Source organism: Lithobates pipiens, unplaced genomic scaffold (assembly GCF_037356315.1).
Source record: "Lithobates pipiens isolate NorthernLeopardFrog02 unplaced genomic scaffold, aLitPip1_a1.2 Scaffold_8, whole genome shotgun sequence".
Lineage (NCBI taxonomy): Eukaryota > Metazoa > Chordata > Amphibia > Anura > Ranidae > Lithobates > Lithobates pipiens.
The window spans coordinates 517,310,957-517,331,216 of NW_027507903.1; the positions used below are offsets into that span (position 1 = coordinate 517,310,957).

The following is a 20,260-nucleotide window of genomic DNA, read 5'->3' on the forward strand; positions in this document are numbered from 1 at the left end:
GAAATCGTATTATCTAGAGTCACCAGGCAGGTTCCCGAGAGTTCCCAGTCATGAAGATAACATTATGCTTGAAGATCAGCTCACAAAAAGTGCCAAAAACACTGTATTTCTGGAAAGCTCAGAATGATGGTGAGTCCCAGGTGACCTTTATAGCTACCGTAATATTAACTTGCTATTGTACTTGTACATTGCGCATTTTAATTAAAGAGGAAGTAAACTCTGGTGTGTCTTTTTTCCCTTCTTCTTTTCTGCAAAGTAAAAGCATAATGTGTTAGTATGCATTGCATACTAGCACATTATGTGACACTTACCTGCAAAAGAAGCCTGTGTCATCCCTGCTGCAAGCCGCATCCATCTTCACCTGTCTTCCTTCCGGAGCCACGGACTCCGGACGAGCCAAAGCCGCATGACACCACCAGGGGAGGGCTGGGCTGGGGGGCAGGGATGCAATTGCCCCCTGGGCTGCTCTGATATGCTGTGGCAAAGGCTGCTGTGCCATCAGCTCAAGAGCACACATGCGCAGATCTTGAGCTGGCCGAGTCCAGTACTGTGATCCAGCGATGTCTTCATTTCAGGGCTGACAGTCTGTGTTACACAGCACAGCCCCGCCCAGCCCCTCCCTCCTCCACACCATTGGCTGGCAGAGGCAGGACCTGCTTCTTTCCCCGCCCACACTCCGGGGCAGCCCGTGTGCTGTCTGTGAGGAGGATATGTGGGCGGGAAAGTTCAATCTGAGCAGTCGGCTGGAATCCAGTGAGGCTCCTGGGAGGCTGAGACCATCCAAGTAAGTGAACTCCTCCTCCCTCCCCCACTCTGCAGCCAAAGAGTTTTTTTTTTTCTAGCAGCCTGAGCAGTACCTTCTAGGTGGTATGATTTGGGCTCACACTGGAATGCTGCGGTTTGGCTGCAGTGCTGGTGTCCTGGCAGTCTTCCTGCAGGTTGTCCCTGGTCCCATAGAGGTTGCACATTTTTACTGCATGTTCTGAAAGTGCACAAAACGTCCTGCATGCTGCATCTTTGGTGCAATTCCAGAAAATGCAGCAAAAATGTGCAACCTAAAAGAAGTCTGGGGGACTGTGAAAGCTGCCAGTACACTCGCACTGCAGCACACTAAAGTCTTGTATTCACTTGCAGCAGCCACTCCTCTAAAAAGTGATCCATGCTCAGGCCACTTTTCAGAGGCATTTGACAGGCAGTGAGGAGTTGATATTACATTTCATCCCTGCCTGTTTTAACCCTCTAAATGCCAATCCCTGCAGGTAATTATACGGTTCACTTTGAACTCCACCTCATTTCCATTACTCTCTGTAGGTATTAGATGTGCTCTCACCTTATTGTTTGCACATAACTGGGGCGGTGTGGGCAGTAGTGGTAAAGCATTGCTCGTTTTAGCAGCGCTAGCGGGGCACTTTTAAAACCCACTAGCAGCTCAAGAAAGAGTTAAAACCGCCTGTTTTGCTCATTTCAGTGGGCAGGGCACCTCTCCCAAACTGCCCCAATAATGCTGCTTGCAGGACTTTTCAGAATGTCCTACAAGCGCACTGCCCCATTGTGAGGGCACTCGGGGCTTTCACACTGGGGTGGCATGAGAGGCAGTTTACAGGCGCTATTTTTAGCACTAAAACGCCTGTAAAGCGCCTTCAGTGTGAAAGGACCCTAAAAAGAGTTCTGGAAATAAGGTGGAGTTCAAAGTGAATTTCTACACCTAAGTGGAGCGCTCCTTTCAGAAGATTTGAGGATTTGAGGATATTATTAAACAGAGACTGGTGGACTTAGGCCACAATAGACAGATTGAAATTCTACCTGTTCAGCAGAAATTTCAATCAATCGATGTGCAGACTGGCTGCACAGAATTCGATCTATCAACTGACAATACAACCAGCTTGTCTGAATTTCTTTTTTTTGTGATCACTGCTGGCTGCTAAGCTGCCGGCAGCGATCACTGTTTTCTGATGGCTTGAAATCTTTCACCTCAGAGCACACACCCACACACGGGTCTTATGGATGCTTAGTAAATCAAGTGCCAGGCTTCACTAGCATTACACCTGTGTGACTGCGACCAAGTCTGGGCACAAGCTAGCACAGGCTCCTGGAAACATGGGAAGGGTGGCCAGTAAGAGGAGAGCTGGGAAATGACATTACTTGCCTCATATTCCTGCCACTCCTAAACCTGCTCCACTGCAGCACCAGGCCCACAATGCCCTTAATCTGGTTGGTGCCACCTGCATGTGCTTTTCTCACTACCCGCAATTGAAACAGGAGGAGCCTGCACCCTGGTGAATATGGTGGTCATGCCAGGGAGAAAGCAGGACTTGCATGTTTAGCCTGCTGAACTCGCTGTGACTCTCGGCTACTCTGCTGGCTTGGCTTGCCGAGTGGTGTGGTGCTCACTCACCAGAGAAGCTCCAGACTCCACAGGTAACACTTAGTGTGGCGGCAGTGACAGAACAGTCTTTAGTCTTCACCTTCCTGCAGTCTTATTGGTCTTTGTACTGGGTGTGGGGAAGGGACAAGCTCTTTTTCTCAGTCTCTCTGGGGCAATCATGCAGTCTCTCTCTGGGAGACTGCTCCAAAATGATTGCCCCCACAGGGAGTGACTGCTCCACACTGCCTGCACAGAGAGTGACCGCTTCACAGTGCCTGCACAGAGAGAGTGACCGCTTCACACTGCCTGCACAGAGAGAGTGACCGTTTCACACTGCCTGCACAGAGAGAGTGACCGTTTCACACTGCCTGCACAGAGAGAGTGACCGCTTCACACTGCCTGCCCAGAAAGTGACCGCTTCACACTGCCTGCACAGAGAGTGACCGATTCACACTGCCTGCACAGAGAGAGTAACTGCTTCACACTGCCCACACAGAGAGTGACCGCTTCACACTGCCCACACAGAGAGTGACTGCTTCACACTGCCCGCCCAGAGAGTGACCGCTTCACACTGCCTGCACAGAGAGTGACCGCTTCACACTGCCCACACAGAGAGTGACTGCTTCACACTGCCCACACAGAGAGTGACTGCTTCACACTGTCCACACAAAGAGTGACCGCTTCACACTGCCTGCACAGAAAGTGACTGCTTCACACTGCCCGCACAGAGAGTGACTGCTTCACACTGCCTGCACAGAGAGTGACCGCTTCACACTGCCTGCACAGAGAGAGTGACTGCTTCACACTGCCCACACAGAGAGTGACTGCTTCACACTGTCCACACAAAGAGTGACCGCTTCACACTGCCTGCACAGAAAGTGACCGCTTCACACTGCCCGCACAGAGAGTGACTGCTTCACACTGCCTGCACAGAGAGTGACCGCTTCACATTGCCTGCACAGAGAGAGTAACTGCTTCACACTGCCCACACAGAGAGTGACCGCTTCACACTGCCCACACAGAGAGTGACTGCTTCACACTGCCCGCACAGAGAGTGACCGCTTCACACTGCCCACACAGAGAGTGACCGCTTCACACTGCCCACACAGAGAGTGACCGCTTCACACTGACCGCAGAGAGAGTGACTGCTCCACACTGCCTGCACAGAGAGTGACCGCTTCACACTGTCTGCACAGAGAGAGTGACCGCTTCACACTGCCTGCACAGAAAGTGACCGCTTCACACTGCCTGCACAGAAAGTGACCGCTTCACACTGTCCGCACAGAGAGTGACTGCTTCACACTGCCTGCACAGAGAGTGACCGATTCACACTGCCTGCACAGAGAGAGTAACTGCTTCACACTGCCTGCACAGAGAGTGACCGCTTCACACTGCCCACACAGAGAGTGACTGCTTCACACTGCCCGCACAGAGAGTGATCGCTTCACACTGCCCACACAGAGAGTGACCGCTTCACACTGCCCACACAGAGAGTGACCGCTTCACACTGCCCACACAGAGAGTGACCGCTTCACACTGCCTGCACAGAGAGAGTGACCGCTTCACACTGCCTGCACAGAGAGAGTGACCGCTTCACACTGCCCACACAGAGAGTGACCGCTTCACACTGCCTGCACAGAGAGTGACCGCTTCACACTGCCTCCAGAGAGAGTGACCGCTTCACACTGCCTGCACAGAGAGTGACCGCTTCACACTGCCTGCACAGAGAGTGACCGCTTCACACTGCCTGCACAGAGAGTGACCGCTTCACACTGCCTGCACAGAGAGTAACCGCTTCACACTGCCTGCACAGAGAGTGACCGCTTCACACTGCCTGCACAGAGAGTGACCGCTTCACACTGCCCGCACAGAAAGTGACCGCTTCACACTGCCTGCACAGAGAGTGACCGCTTCAAACTGCCTGCACAGAGAGAGTAACTGTTTTACACTGCCCACACAGAGAGAGTAACTGCTTTACACTGCCTGCACAGAGAGAGTAACTGCTTCACACTGCCCCCACAGGGAGTTACCGCTTTACACTGCCCCCACAGAGAGTGACCGCTTCACACTGCCTGCACAGAGAGTGACTGCTTCATACTGCCTGCAGAGAGAGCGACTGCTTCATACTGCCTGCACAGAGAGCGACTGCTTCACACTGCCTACACAGAGAGCGACTGCTTCACACTGCCTACACAGAGAGTGACTGATTCACACTGCCTGCACAGAGAGAGTGACTGCTTCACACTGCCTACACAGAGAGTGACCGCTTCACACTGCCCACACAGAATGAGACCGCTTCACACTGCCCACACAGAATGAGACCGCTTCACACTGCCTGCACAGAATGAGACCGCTTCACACTGCCTGCACAGAGAGAGTGACCGCTTCACACTGCCTGCACAGAGTGACCGCTTCACACTGCCTGCACAGAGTGACCGCTTCACACTGCCTGCACAGAGTGACCGCTTCACACTGCCTGCACAGAGTGACCGCTTCACACTGCCTGCACAGAGTGACCGCTTCACACTGCCTGCACAGAGAGAGTGACCGCTTCACACTGCCTGCACAGAGAGAGTGACCGCTTCACACTGCCCACACAGAGAGAGTGACCGGCAGTGTCAAGCAGTCTCTCTCTCTCTCTGTGGGGCAATGTGGAGCAGTCTCCCTCCCTCTCTGTACGGGAAATGTGGTGTAGATGGATGGTCAGCTGATTCTGGGGTTCAATGGGCCACTTGACTGGACTTGCCCCCCAGGCCTAAGGCTGCCAGCCCTCCCCTGGACACCACTCCTGTGCATGTCTGCGGGAGCCGCCGGTCATGGCACGCGCTCCTGAAGAAATGGCAGGGGCGGCCGCTCCTTTCATTGCGCATGCACTGATAACATCTTCGGCGCAGTATACAGTAAATATCTCCTAAACGGCATACGTTTGTGGCCTCTTTCTTGGCCTGTGTGCATGGATGCTAATGTTGCCTATATTTGTCATTGTATTTGCGACATTTGCAGAAATATTCAAACTTTTTATTCATACCACTCCATTTCACATGAAAAAAAAGCTAATTTGAAAATGGCACAGAGCAAAAGCACAGATTGGTATAAAAACCTTGAGGTTCTGCAGCCTTATAATTGTAGACTGCACAGGGATGCCTTTAAGAGGCCTGGCAAGGGTACTCCAAATACACAGTTTAGCTACTGTTGGAATATTAATTATATAAAACGTAAAAATAGTACTCCTGTACAAGCACAGACTTGTTGCCACATGTTCAATTGAAACATATTTACAGTACCTATAGCTAAGCCTTATTCTAGGCTTACCTATAGGTATAACTTACACAGGGAGGTGTACAACCTATTTAAATATTATGTTTATTTTATTGGTTACATTAGTAAAGTGACACAGTGTCCTTTGCCCTTACTGGGGTGAGGCTAGATCTCCTGGTAGCAGATGAACAGTAAAAGTCATTGGTTATGCATGTATGCAGAACCCCACCTCCTAACCAAATAATGTGCCCACATATTATTTGAACATGTGTTCTTTTTCTATCCTAAGGTTCCGCATTGGCTTTAAGCATGTGTTTCGATGGTGCCCATTTATCCGTGCGGGTGAGTATGAAGGGCTGGAATTGAAATCCACACGCTACCTTCAAACACAGAGCAGCATGTACAAAATCAGTCGTATTGAAACCACCGTCTCATCTGTCCTAAACACCAACGATGAAGAAGCAGAGGAGAATGGGAAGAGTAGCAAGCGTCTCTCCTTGGACCTCACTTCCAACGGCTCCTCTCGTAGTGTCTGTAAGACCATGTCTGACTCATCCAGCTTCTACTCCAACAACCTTGCATAAAGTCATGCCCCTTTGACATCAGGATTGTCCTAGTCCAAACCATGATTAGAATTTCACTAGGCTGCATAACCCCTTGTTTGGGGGGCCATTTTATGTTTTTCCCAGGATACAAGTGAAAGAATTTTTGTTTACAATTTCAGGGTTCTTTTTTTTTATCCTGATAATTAGAGATGTTTACAGCCTGAAAGGTTTCGTCCTTTTTAGATGGGTTTATAGTTTGCACTTGGGTAAGAACTGCACAGTATATGACCCAGAAGGTGCGGCCCCCTTATTAAATCATCTGCAGGATTGTGACATGTGTACACATTTAATTTCACCCTTCCCTGTTTACTTAAAGTGTACCCGTCACAGTGAACAATGTAAGCTGCCATGATATGGGCTAAAATAATCTATAGAGACGGGTGACATAATGACAACATAAACTGAAGTAATAGGCTTTAATAACACAAATAATGCCCCAGTCCATGTAATGGCAGCCTTCACTAGGACAACAGGTGCACTTTAAGATGTCATTCCAAAAATGGACAGGTCTATTACAAATTCCTACAAAATATGAAATATGTGCTACTCAGGGAGTTCCCAGTGTTCATGCATCAGTATGAAAATATTCTTGAGTATTATAGCTATGACATTTTTTATATATTTTGTTTTTAAACTTTTAGAACCCAGATGAAAAACATTACCAGGTTTAGATTTGCTATTTTGTTTGAGCCTGGTGCTTTATTTATAATATATTTTATTTTTTCAGTAAAAACATTTAAATGAGTCAAGAAATACAATGTAAAATAAAGTGATCTAATATATTAGGGTGTTAGCTAGCCCTAAAATAGCTATAAAGTGAAGGAAATTATTTAAAAGACAATATATAGTACAAATCTATCATGTAATTAATTACTTGTTCTTTAATGAATTTAGTCTATTGCAAAATATAGATAATAGATATAGAGATAAAGATGATTTATTATTTTACTAAACCCATGGCAAGGCTCATGTTGCTCAGGGCAAAGTGGCAGGTTATCTTGTTAATCCCACACCCATCTACTAATACTCACCTTTGCCAAGCTTTTCTGCTGCTCCATTCACATGTTGGATCCCTTCGAAATGCCAGGTAGGCCTGTGCTATTCTCCCCTTACTCCCAGGTTTCAGTAATCAGGTCTGAATTGCTAATCACTAGACCTGAACATTATTGAGTGTAGGAGAAGGTCAACTAATGATTGGTTTATTATTAAAAATAAGGTTAACACTTACAAAATTCCTTCATTATTTAGTAATATAGCATGCCCACCTAACTCTCTAATACGTACTACAGAAAGCACTATCCTTGGGTAGAGTGGGGTCTTAAGTATAAACAGAAATCTGCAGTATATACTAGCCAGTATCCTCTAGGGCTACAAATAAATATTTTATTTCCTTTTGTTTTCTTCTCTAAAATCCAGGGCCAGTAATTAGTGTGTGTGGACACTGCATTTAAAGGAGAGGGCTCAGTGCCTAAAGGAATTCTAGCTTATCTCTTTGAAAAACTATCTCTAATTCTATCACTTTGACAGCTTCACTGTCCAGTAGTAAAGTTTAGGGGGTGAGCTCTGTTTGTGTAACAGAGGACCCAGATTTTGTTTTGAAGCTTTTATGCCCTCTAATAGAAAGATTAGCCACTTATAGTGCCGCCGAACAAATTGTGCCCATGATTGATTTGATCACACCAGATCTGAAAGAGAACTGCAATACAAAGTTGCATACAAATTCTCTCAGCTGTTAGTACAGGTACAGCAAACAATAAATATTTAATGTACCTGCAGCCTAATTCTCCTATTAAGAACAAGGGAGCAAAGCAGAATGCTGTGTAGATATCAGTAGCTATATCTTGAAGATGGTACGTCTTTTGATTATCATCTAATGATGATGAAACCAGCTAAAGGATAACTGTAGTTTTACCATGACTCTTGGTTCTTAAAAAAAAAAAGAACATAAATACTCACTTGCCCAGCTGTGCATGCCACTGATCTTCACTGTCATTGGTTTGACAGTTGATTGCTTCCTCTCCTGCCTAGCTCACTTGTAGTGGTTTCTTCCAGCAGGCCCTACATCACTGTTGTGCCTTACAGTAAAATAGGGTTCAGAAGGATGAACCACAGAGTGAAGTAGGGTATGTCTTCAATAGAACAAAAACCATTGGTAAGTTCAGTTGATCACATGTGTATTACTCCTGCACTTTTACAGAACTTCTTTTTGTAAGTTTTCACAAAGCAGTCAAGTGACTAAGAGTCACTTTATAGTAAGCCTAACACAAATATGGCCAGTTAAATTGAGCGTGCATAATCAGATATTACCTTCATTGAAAACTGCATTTCAAAATGACCATTGGATCCAAAGACAGAGGCATATGACAATATACGCAAACAAGCTTAGCTTTGTCCTTCATTCTTCCTGTGCCACCCCATTGGTCCATACAGTTTTAATAGGTTTCATTTAGACCTGTGGTTCTCAACCATCAAGCCGTGACCCATTGCCAGCCTGCAACCTCCCCTATCCAGGGACTGCAGCCAGCTGCAGAGAGCTTAACCTCCAACAGTATCTCATAGCTTTTATAATGCCCCCTAAATTCCCATAGTGGTCTACAGTGCCCCCTGAGAGATCTCAGCCTCCACAGTGCCCTCCAACATCCCACAGTGCCCCACAACCTCCTACAGTGCGGTCCAGCCACCTCCAGAAATATCATACCCCACCAGACCACCAAGTTATCTGAAGGGTCCCCTAAGGCTCGGTTCACACAGTAGGCGGCACGACTTGCAGCGCCGCGACCTGCCGCGACCTCAGCGGCGACTTGCAAAACGACTTCTGTATAGAAGTCAATGCAAGTCGCCCGAAGTCGCCGCAAAAGTAGTACAGGAACCTTTTTTCTACGTCGGAGCGACTTGAGTTGCTCCTATTAGAACGGTTCCGTAGTACAGAACGGGGCGCGACTTGTCAGGCGGCGAAGTCGCCTGGACAAGTCGCCCCTGTGTGAACCGAGCCTTACCCATTCCACAACATTCATCCCCCCACAGTGACACTCAGTCTCTTCCAGAATTTCAATACGAGTTTTGCATTCCCCTATGTTTATTGTGTAAACTTTTTTCCTTTCTGTTTGGGTGTGGAAGGTTTTGGAAGAATTTACCCAGGCCCTGGTCCTAAATAGGCTGAGAACCACTGTTTTAGACTAACTTGCAGGTTTGAAATAGCTACAGAAAATTCTGCAGAACAATTAAATATCCACTTTATTATAAACCGTAATTGTATTGCAATGCACAGTTTATGCAGCTATAGCTCTAGTGCCCTGAACCACCCACTTTCCTTCTGTCATTGATCTTGGTATCCCTTTTACCTACCTGTTTGTAACAAGGAATACTCAGACGCAACCACTTTAGAGTCCTTGCCATTTCTAACATACAGAAAACCAGATGTATCAAAAGTTTCAGTACTAAGGGGTTTCCTACAGTCACCAGATAGATTCAAACCAGTTCCTGAAGCCTAAATGTGATAGCTATACATCCAACAGAAAAGAAGAAAGTTACATGACAACCAAAGTTAGCAAGTTAGCTATGGGGCAATTTTGTAATAGCATCAATTTTGCTCACTAAGTAGTTTAAGCCTTATTTAATGATGCAAATTAGGGTAACCCCCTAGCAACATTTCAGAAATCATTATCTATTGCTTTAAATTTGGGGTAACATATTTCTTAAGCTGTTATCTGATTGGTTATTTAAAGTACTTTAAACAAACTTATAGCTCTTTGCACTACCCTCTTAAAAAAAACTCACATTATAATGTGGTAAGAGCAATTCTAAAATTGGTTACCACAAATTACAGCACATTAATATTCTAATGTTCATTCTTAAAGGGAATAATCATAAGTTAAAATAACTAAGCTTCCACTGTATTCTGTTTAAAATAAGTTATATTTCTTCTCAAGCATAGAACACACGCCATGAAATGCTTTCTTAGAGGAACTTAAATTATTGCTACTGTTGTACATTTAAAATCTTAAGTGGATTGCTAGTGACAGTTACTTGACATGTATATTGTGATGGGATGTATCAATTCTGATTTATGTTGCTTTTATTCTACCTTATGTGCTAAGTTCATTATCTTCTAAAAAAAAGATACAGTATTTATCTCACATTCCTGCAGTTCTGTTTAAGTAAAATGCCATCTTGCAGCATAACTATTGATCGACATATGATATATTTCTGAAAAATGTATATTTTTCATTCAAAGGACAATTCCTTTGAAGACATTAGTGCAAATGCCCCATCTCAGCTGTCTGTGGTTCTTAATGCGCTTCTCTATTTTCTTTTAAATGCCATCAACGCTAACCAACAATACATTTTGGTGATTGACGCAAAATCTGTGTTTGGAAAATGCCTTCAGCTGGTCAAAGTTGTAACTCTGACATTTTAACAGGGTATTTTGCTAAATGTGAATGTGAAACAATGCATAAGCTGTGTGCATAGACTATATCTTCAGCCTCCACCACCCCTCTGGACTGCGGTGGAATGGGACATTCTGGGAAAAGCTTGCGGACAATGGATATTTACTTTATCCGTGCATCTTCAACCAATAAAATGCTTTATATTCGAAAATTCCATTGTGAAAGGACTCACTATAGAGCAAAACCATTAGGGGATCATTGCTTTAATTTGTAGATCCCATGCAAATGGGGGATTTTATTTTATATTTTTCTGTATTGCTGCAACTCAGCACCCTGGCTTAAGAAGCTGTGTAGTACTAAATCCAGTATAATTGTAAATCTCTCCTGTGCTCCATGAGCTGTCATGTAGATGTATTGTATATGAGAATGACCTGCCTTGGTTATCTCTGAACACTGTACATGTTTTCACCTGTTAAACAAAAGCAGTATTTTCGCAAATAAATGTGCTGTTTCATTATGTGGACTGAACTAAAGAATCGTATCATGTAATAATACGGAAGACTGGTTTGTGTTAACACCATTGGGGGTTTTCCATGTTTTATTAACTATGTCTAACAACATCTGTATACAAGCAATTTTATCTATTGTGTGTAATAGTATGCATCTAATAAGGCCACGTAAAATCCATTACTAACAGTAAACTCCTCTTGGTTATCTTTTTTTCCCTTTTGGTTAATGGTCATATCGGCATACAACTCACATTCGGCAAATTTATACTTGCTGTCTTTTGTGGTGCAGCTTTTAGGTATATTTCCTTATATGGATGTTGTGCTATGATTGCTATGTTCAGGATAAATAGCTGCCAATATCAAGACACACAAAGAGAATGAATTGGCCCGACAGTGTGTGTATTCTGATGGCCAAACGTAAGGTTTACTGAAGACATAAATGGGCCTAGGGCAAAAAAGGTGGTTAATGGACCCCCACTACTGTTGTAAAACCATGGTAAAATATATGTGGCAATGATTCACCATTTTTTTATTGAGCTAAGCAAAAAAAGCTAAATTATTTTTATTTTTTAAATATATGGTTGCTAAAAGTACTCTTTCAGAGCTTGTATAATTCAGCAAGGAAAAATTGCGTACAATGTTAGCCACTTTTTTTTTTTTTTTTGCTATTAATTATAATTATTTCAGCTAGGTAAGTAGATTAAAATTGTATACTTTATTTGAGTGGCTTGCTCTTTAAAATAGGCTATTTGGACTTTCTAGAGCAAATTGTCCTAACTAATGGTAGATTTACCCCAGTGTGTACAGTACATCTAATAGATATTTAAAGCAAAAACGTTTGTGTAGATTTAGATGAAAGGAGAAATCCCCTTCCAAAAAATTGTCACTGGAACAAACATCATGATTGGAAGATTTATCCCTCATGTGGAGTCGCCAGAGCACATAAAGGGGTGAAAATAGAAAAAGGCGGCAAATGGCACAGTGAGTGGCGTGAGTACATTAAAAGTATACTGAGAGCAGCAGAAAGTTCCTAAGGTCCAAATGGAACATCCTGGGTAACTGGCCTCAAAACACTTGATGCAACACCTCTGGAAAGAAGGAGTATCTCAAAGTAGACAGATAAAGTTAACAGGAGGGCATGATATAAGTGTAGTGTATTACATATTTATTATGGTGAAAGACAAATGGCAACTCACTTAGAACTGCTAAAAACTGGCAACAAAGTAGGGCCTCTGGTGGACTACAACAGCACAGCAAGGTACCTTAATCCAGGGCAGACACACTGGATAGATCAGCGAACCCACATATATAGAAGAATACTGGCACTTTCTATATACTGTTAGTCTGTCGTTGGCTCATGCATCTAGGAGGGAGCCTTATCCAAAAACTTGCAGCCTGAGACGTCCGGATGTTGGGCAGCTGCCATTTCAGATGGAGGAAGCAGAAACCAGGAAGATGGCAGGGGTTGAATTTACTCAGTGGGGACATAGTGCAATCTATACCCAACTAACTATAAAGAGTGAAGGGATCTGGCAGAAAAAACAGTCAGTATCAACTTAAAGTATCTTATAAGCTATCTCGTACTACAACCTTCATCTACCCCTAAGCAGCTAGCATGTGAAGTAAAAAAAATCAAGCAACAAAATGTGTATTTATAAAGTATGCCATGTTAAATACAAATAAATCAATCCTATCTAGTGCATCAAAATCATATACTTCATACCCATGCACCTACTGTATATCAACAATTGCCATAATACATAACAACGTAGACCACATGAATTTAATGAATGAACATCAGTATAAAAATCAAAAACACAATAACAAATTGCCAAATGCAAAAACTTGAAAGCAATATACTGCAGACAAATGATAGTACCTAAAGATGTGTGCATTATATGAAGTCAAAAATGTACACTGGTGCCAAAACGATTGTGATCTTCACCTTCCTCAGTAGGCATACTCGCACCTTCTTAAGTAGACCTTTGTATTAAAAGGTCATGCAGAGCATGTCCCCTTTAAAGGCAGGGCAGGGCTAAAGCCATTGGCAGATTCAGCTACTTAATGCACAGATCTCCCAGTATGATGATGAACTCAAAAATTATAAAAGAAAACCAGTGTTCTCAATAACTTCCAACAGCTTTATTATAAAAAATAAAAAGTTACACGTGTTTAAAAGCCATAAGGCTTGTGTGCCTCCCACATTTCTGTTCCCCCAACTAAAGTGTGTTTAATTATCTCCCCACAATCACTGAAACAATATAAGTCCATTGGTTTGTGTATCATTTTTTAAATTTGTGTTTATACTTTTTTTTTTCATTATAATGTGAATGCAATGCCTCTCTGTTCGTACAAATAGGGTGGATTGAGGGCAGGACTACTTCCTCCTGTTCCTCCTATTAGAGCACTTTCATGAATCAGGATAATTTTGCATCCTCATTCATGAGAAAGCATATGACATCATAGATGGGGTGGGGCCGGGCAGGACATTGGTGGGGTCAAACAAGTTGGGGGCTGGGTGGATCTGTTCACTTCTACTTGCACAGTCACCGACAATGGTGCCAGAAAATGCCTGTGAGCAGCCACATTCAGCTGCACAAGCACAGCCTTGTCGGTGAAACAGAAGAGAATTTGGAATGTTTAGATTAGACTCTTGTTTCCAATCAGACATTTAGCAATTCCAGAATTGCACAATATAACATTTTATATAGTATCCATAGAAATAATGGGTCATTTTTCATTTTTAACTGGAATTCGGCTTTAAAGTTTCCAAAACATAGTAGTGAAAGTAGGAAATGGATGAAACCCCATCAATTTGTTTTTTGTTTGCCATCTGTGTCCAGATCATCTTCACTACCTGTCCAGAAAAATAGGTCAAGTTGTATGTGCTGTATTTGGCTATTTAGCTGCCTTTTGAGTTTGAGAATATGAATATGTGGAAGTAGGATATGAGCCTAGAGGTGTGATAAATGTAGATGAATCCACTCCATTGTATACAATTGGATTCAAATAGAAATTGCGATGAGGCATGGTAAAGAGGTTTGCTTCTGTTTGGCAGTCACAGTGCTTTGAGCTCACCATGCTGTTATTATTGTGAAATAATAAAAAAAATATTCTGAGCCCGAATTCCCTTTTTTAGTAGAACACATAGCCCTAGTTGGAAGTCTGACAACACTGGCATATTCCAGTAGAACTAGAGTAGCTAAAAGCGTTGCTTAGCTGGTATGAGCTGCTGCGGGCTACAGTTAGCCCATTTTAGCATCTGTTTTGATGGACATTTATTTTCTTCAAATGGTTTTTGCATTCCCATACAATCTATAGGATTGTAGAACCTTCTTAAAGCAGGTGAATTACATGTCAGAAGGAGGTCTACTGCAAGTCACCTGTCAATTAATTCTGAATGAGCTCAGAAGTGTCTTAAACTGATGTCATCAACACAAGCCAAACTTATATGCATGGTACTTTTTAAATGATTAGGCTTGTTGATATTTTAAAAGTGTTTCCAGAATTGTTCTGGAACAACTTTACAAGGACATAGAGTCTGCCAAGCAAGTGAGAATATCACATAAATTATATATGTGGTCTTAGCAATTGCCCTTTTCACATCCACATAGATGCCTAGAGGCAAACTAGAGCAGACATATCTACTGACTTGCACTTTCAGTGTAGCTTCTTTCTAAAGGTAAAGTAACTCTGACTTATGAAACTGTGCGAATGTTCATATATAAGAATATTTGGTTTGGGTGTACATGCATGTATCTGTACGAGTGTGTGACAGTTTCATCTATTCCTATGGGTCTTCTATATTTTAGTGCTTCCTGGATGTCTAAATATATGTATTGTGAAGTGATGTCTACAGTGCAGTCATTAGAGTCATAGAAAATATCTGGAATCAAGTGGGTGCAAAGATCCCAGGAGAGGTGGATTTATATATTCTGTCACAATATAATGTCAAGTAACAATCCTAGTAATCTGTGTGTCATAGTGTGACATGCAAAGAAACGTCAGATACTTAATGAAGACTAGCAATGCATTTAGCACATCTATACAGCATTAAAAAATTAAAAAAGGCCTGAGACCAGGAGAAGTAAAGCATTTTTTTTTTAGAATGAAATATTTTTGCTTGTCAATGTTTTACACATGTTTTGTTAAAGGTAACACACAACATTGCCATCTAACTTAAGTTCTTTGACATGTACTTACAGTGGGGAAACGAATTATTTGATCCCCTGCAGATTTTGTTTACCCACTTAAAAGAAATGAAGGGTCTGTCATTTTTATTATAGGTGTATTTTAAATGATAGAGACAGAATATCAACCAAAAATCCAAAACACATCATACAAATGTTATAAATTGAATAGCAGTTCAGTGAGTAAAATAAGTTTTTGATCCTGAAGAAAAACATGGCTTAGTACTTGATGGAGAAACACTTGATGGCAATCACAGAGGTAAGACATTTCCTGCAGTTGGTTACCAGGCTTGCACACATCTCAGGAGGGATTTTGGTCTACTCTTCTTTACAGATCTTCTCTAAATCCTTAAGGTTACATGGCTGTCACTTGGCAACTTGAAGTTTCAGCTCCCTCCATAAATGTTTTATAGGATTAAGGTCTAGAGACTGGCACAGCCACTCCATGACCTTAATGTGCTTCTTCTTGAGCCATTCCTTTGTTGCCTTGGCAGAATGTTTTGGGTCATTGTCATGCTGGAAGACCCATCTACGACCCATCTTAAACCATCGAGGGAAGAAGCTTCTCATCCAAGATTTTACAATACATGACCTCGTCCATTGGCCTCTCAATATGGCAAAGTCTGCCTTTACCATTAGCAGAGAAACAGCCCCAAAGCATAATGTTTCAACCTTCATGCTTGACTGTAAGGATGGTGTTCTTAAGGAAATATTCACCATTTTATTTCCTCCAAACACTCCGAGTCGATTTAATGCCAAAGAGCTCAATTTTGGTCTCATCTGTCCACAGCACTTTCTCCCAATACCTCTCTGATACGTGCCTTCTTGAGGAAGGGGACCTTGCGCTGTAGGATTTCAATCCATGGCTGTGTATTGTGTTTCCCAATGGCTTGTTTGGGGACTGTGGTCCCAACTGCCTTAAAATCATCCACAAGCTCCTCCCATGTAGTTCTGGGCTGATCTCTCACTTTTCTCAGGATCATCCTTACCCCATGAGGTTAAATCTTGCATGGAACTCCAGACCAAGGGCAACTGATTGTTATTTTGTATTTCTTCCATTTGCGAATAATCGCTCCAACAGTTGTTTCTTTCTCACCAAGCTTCTTACTGATATTCTTGTAGCCCATTCCAGCTTTGTGCAGTACTACTAACTTTTTCCTGACTTCTTTTGACAGCTCTTTGGTCTTGCCCATGATGGTGAGGTTTGAATGGATGAAAGAGATTTTGTGGACAGGTGTCTTTTATACACATAATGAGTTGTTGGAGCACCTTCTTAAAAGCACAGGACTAATCTGTGTACCAAATAAGCACATACTGTAGTCAGTCTGTAGGAGCCAGAACTATTGTTGGTTGGTAGGGGATCAAATACTTATTTTACTCTCTGAACTGCAACTCAATTTATAACATTTGTATCATGTGTTTTTTCTGGATTTTTGGTTGATATTCTGTCTCTATCATTTAAAATACACCTATGATAACAAGTATAGACCCTTCATTTCTTAGTAAGTAGGCAGATTTACAAAATCTGCAGGAAATCAAATATTTTTTTTCCCCATTGAATTGAATTGTACCACTCTTATCAGCCAATCTTCAGTAATTGATAATGTAAAGAGACGATAAAAGGATTGGTCATCTAATCTGTTATCCTATGCAACTTGGTCACGTGTCATCTGCCACTAAAACCCAAACATTATGTTTAAACGCTATTGGCGAATAAGAATTACAATATTCAAAACCCAGACATTGGTCATTGAAACCTCCGGGTTCTTTAAGAGCTAAAGGAGATGATGGCACTAAAATCTTGCTTTTCTATCCTTTTTAACTATAATTCCAATTGAATGGCAGAAAAGGCATATTTAGGATCACAACTGATATATTAATAAGTTGTCAGATATATTTATGCCTTTAATACTTGTGTTTGTACTGCTGTAAGTCTGATTTGTTTTAGCATGCAGTGCAGCTTCGGTCTGCTAACAAAACTCTGTGGAGTCTCTGTAGGGAGTTCTCCTGCTACTGCTTATCTTGGATAGACAGGTGATCAGTTAGGAAAATTGACACATGGCAATTTGTTACACTGATAGTTAGCCTCTGCACTGATTTGTAGATTCAGAACCTCTCCTTTCTATATTAAATTCAGTTTACATTGAACATTAAGCATTCAATGCACCCAGGGAACATAGCCTGCCTGCTTCATCCTTTTCATCCACACCACCCAGTGTACTAGGCCATCCTTGACACTTTTTCATTAATTCAGGGATTTGAGATCCCCAGTTTGTGATGCAGGAGAGCTTTTCCAAAACAGACACTTGCTGCTTTTCACATAAAGCGTAACGAAGAATGCATGGATATTTTATACATAGTTACATTGGTCTAGCTTGGGCCAATGTAACTATGTATAAACCATACCTGTCCAATGCCCCTGGAAAATGGAAATCACTGAAATAGACACAGCTACTCCAATGATCTCCACTCACTTTTGAGTTTTGTACCGAGCAATGTGAACACAGAAGGTCAGCCGTTGGGGATGTTTTCTACCTTGTCCAATCAAAGAACGCTTTGCATTCATTCATCAGCCAAGTGGGCGACCTTCTGTGTTCAGAATGTAGCAGAGCAGCTGCTTGGCATGATACTCAGAAACAAGTGGAGATCGCTGGAGTAACTATGTCTACTTCAGTTATTTCCACCTTCTAGGGGCATCAGCCAGGCCAAGCTGGACCAATGTATAAAATATCCATACCTAGAAGTTGTAAAGTGTATATCTAGGCAGAATCTCTTTTCAGCTGGGGGAAGGATTACATTCCCTGGTCAATTTTTATTGCTGTCTGTGTCCCCACTGGGGAGATGCACCCCTCTATTTGTACTGGTGACCATTGCCACTGAGGAAAAAAAGTGAGGGGAAATCCAATATTTCAGAGATGTCCCCAGAATAAAAAGTTAAGAGAAATAGTCCAATGAGAACATTTTTTCAGGGGACAAGTGCCCAAGTGGAAAATGTTCTTTAATTTTCCGTTGCATCTCTGGGACAAGAAGTGAAGGGAAATTTCTCCATGATACACAGAAAAACAAAATGGCAAGGGTTATAACCCTTCCCTTCTCCATAAGAAATAAAAAAAGAAATGTGGCTATACATAAACTTTAATCAAAAGAAATGTCAGTGCTAAGATATTTGAAAGGGCTGTGCAAGATAATACAGAAAGCAAAGGAAGACAGGACAGAGCACAGAATTCAGAAAGTTGAAGCGATTGCTCTATGAAACCTTGCTGCAGGGATTGTCACAAAGCTTAGATTAAGGTGGACGGATTGAACATTCTGATTTTAACACATCTGCAGTGTTTGATAAGGTTAGTAGTTCACTGATTTGTTTTGCTGTAATTGAGCTTTCGAGGTAGGGATTAAGTAGGAATGCACAGCGATTCACCGAGGTTTGTAATATTTCTGCAATATACAAAGAGTTGAAGTTGTTATAGCTGAAAAGGAAGGGCCAACTCAATATTGAAACCCTACGGACTAAGACTGGGGTGCCATTAAAGTTCATGTGCGTGTAAAGGCAGGCATATTTGATAATATAGTGTATATGCTGAGTGTATGGGCACACAATTGCAAACATATAGTAAAATCCATGGCTGTACTGGATGTGCTTTGTCTGTGATCGGTGTGCTGATGTGCCTGCTTATCCTTTATTAGGAAAGGCCCTTACAGTGCCGGTTAACCTCAAAAATGACTGTTTATACTGAGAACTCTTGAAAGCTTTTATCAAATCCCTGGACATGGTTTTAGTTTAGTAAATACCAAACATTTCCAACCCTAGTGACAGGTCCTCTTTACATTAGCAGCTTTTTTAAACAGTTTTTATCTTTAACAATATGTTTCTTGTGCTACCAAAGCACCAATAATGATGATCGGTGCCTTCCACCTGATCTGATATTCACCACAGAGTCATCTTTGTAATCCTTGCCCATACCTCCCACCTTTTTGTGATGGTAACCAGGGATACCTATTAGCAAAAGTATATAGGAATAGGACACACACCCTGCCACACCCCCTTAAAGGAGAATTATACAAAAAATGTATTTGTTTAATCCTAAAGTGCTTTTTATTGTACCACTACTATTCCTTTATATTAGCTTTTGAAATGTATTAATGCAGCAATTTAAAAATGTAATGAAAGGTTTAGCACTGGGAAACACTTTTTGAAATATAAATAGTGCATTTTATGTACAACTATATAGATCGGATCAAAATGAGGGACACATGAGGAGGCAAGAGGGACAGAGGGACTTTGTTCCAAATCAGGGAGAGTTGGGGGCTATGCCTGTCCGTAATTCAATTTTTTCAAGGATGCTCAAAAGAGAGACACAACTCCCCCCCCGGTACAGTGGGACTTTAAAGGCAAACAAGGAAAAACCTGATTTATTAATTAACATTCCTTGTTCGCCTTTAAAGTCCCGCTGTACGGGGGGTACTTGTGTTTCTCTTTTGAGGGTCCTTGAAAAAATCAACTTTGGGATGTTGGCAACATTTTACCGAATTTAAAATTTCTCTGTATGGTTCACAATTTTTGTTCATAATTACATAGTTACACAATAGGGGAGGTTGAAAAAGGACACAAGTCCATCAAGTCCAACCTATGTGTGTGATTATATGTCAGTATTACATTGTATATCCTTGTATGTCACGGTTGTTCAGGTGCTTACCTAATAGTTTTTTTAAACTATCAATGCTCCCCACTGAGATCACCACCTGCAGAAGGGAATTCCACATCCTTGCCGCTCTTACAGTAAAGAATCCTCTACGTAGTTTAAGGTCAAACTTATTTTCTTATAATTTCAATGAGTGGCCACGTGTCTTGTTAAACTCCCTTCCATGAAAAGGGGTCTTGTAGCGTGGGAGAATAATCGTTTTATCTCTGGAGTTGATTGCCTCTTTTATGCATACCAATATTCTG

General features: G+C 42.2%; 1 protein-coding gene across 1 annotated transcript in view; it reads left to right on the plus strand.

The window, feature by feature from the left end:
• Positions 1–11,133, plus strand: part of TACR1 (tachykinin receptor 1) — a 368,641-nt gene extending 357,508 nt beyond the window's left edge. The window contains exon 5 of the mRNA XM_077469423.1: positions 5,913–11,133. Within this exon, the coding sequence (XP_077325549.1) occupies positions 5,913–6,207 (295 nt within the window). The 3' untranslated portion in view covers positions 6,208–11,133. The remainder of the gene's footprint in view (positions 1–5,912) is intronic.
• The last annotated feature ends 9,127 nt before the right edge of the window (positions 11,134–20,260 follow it).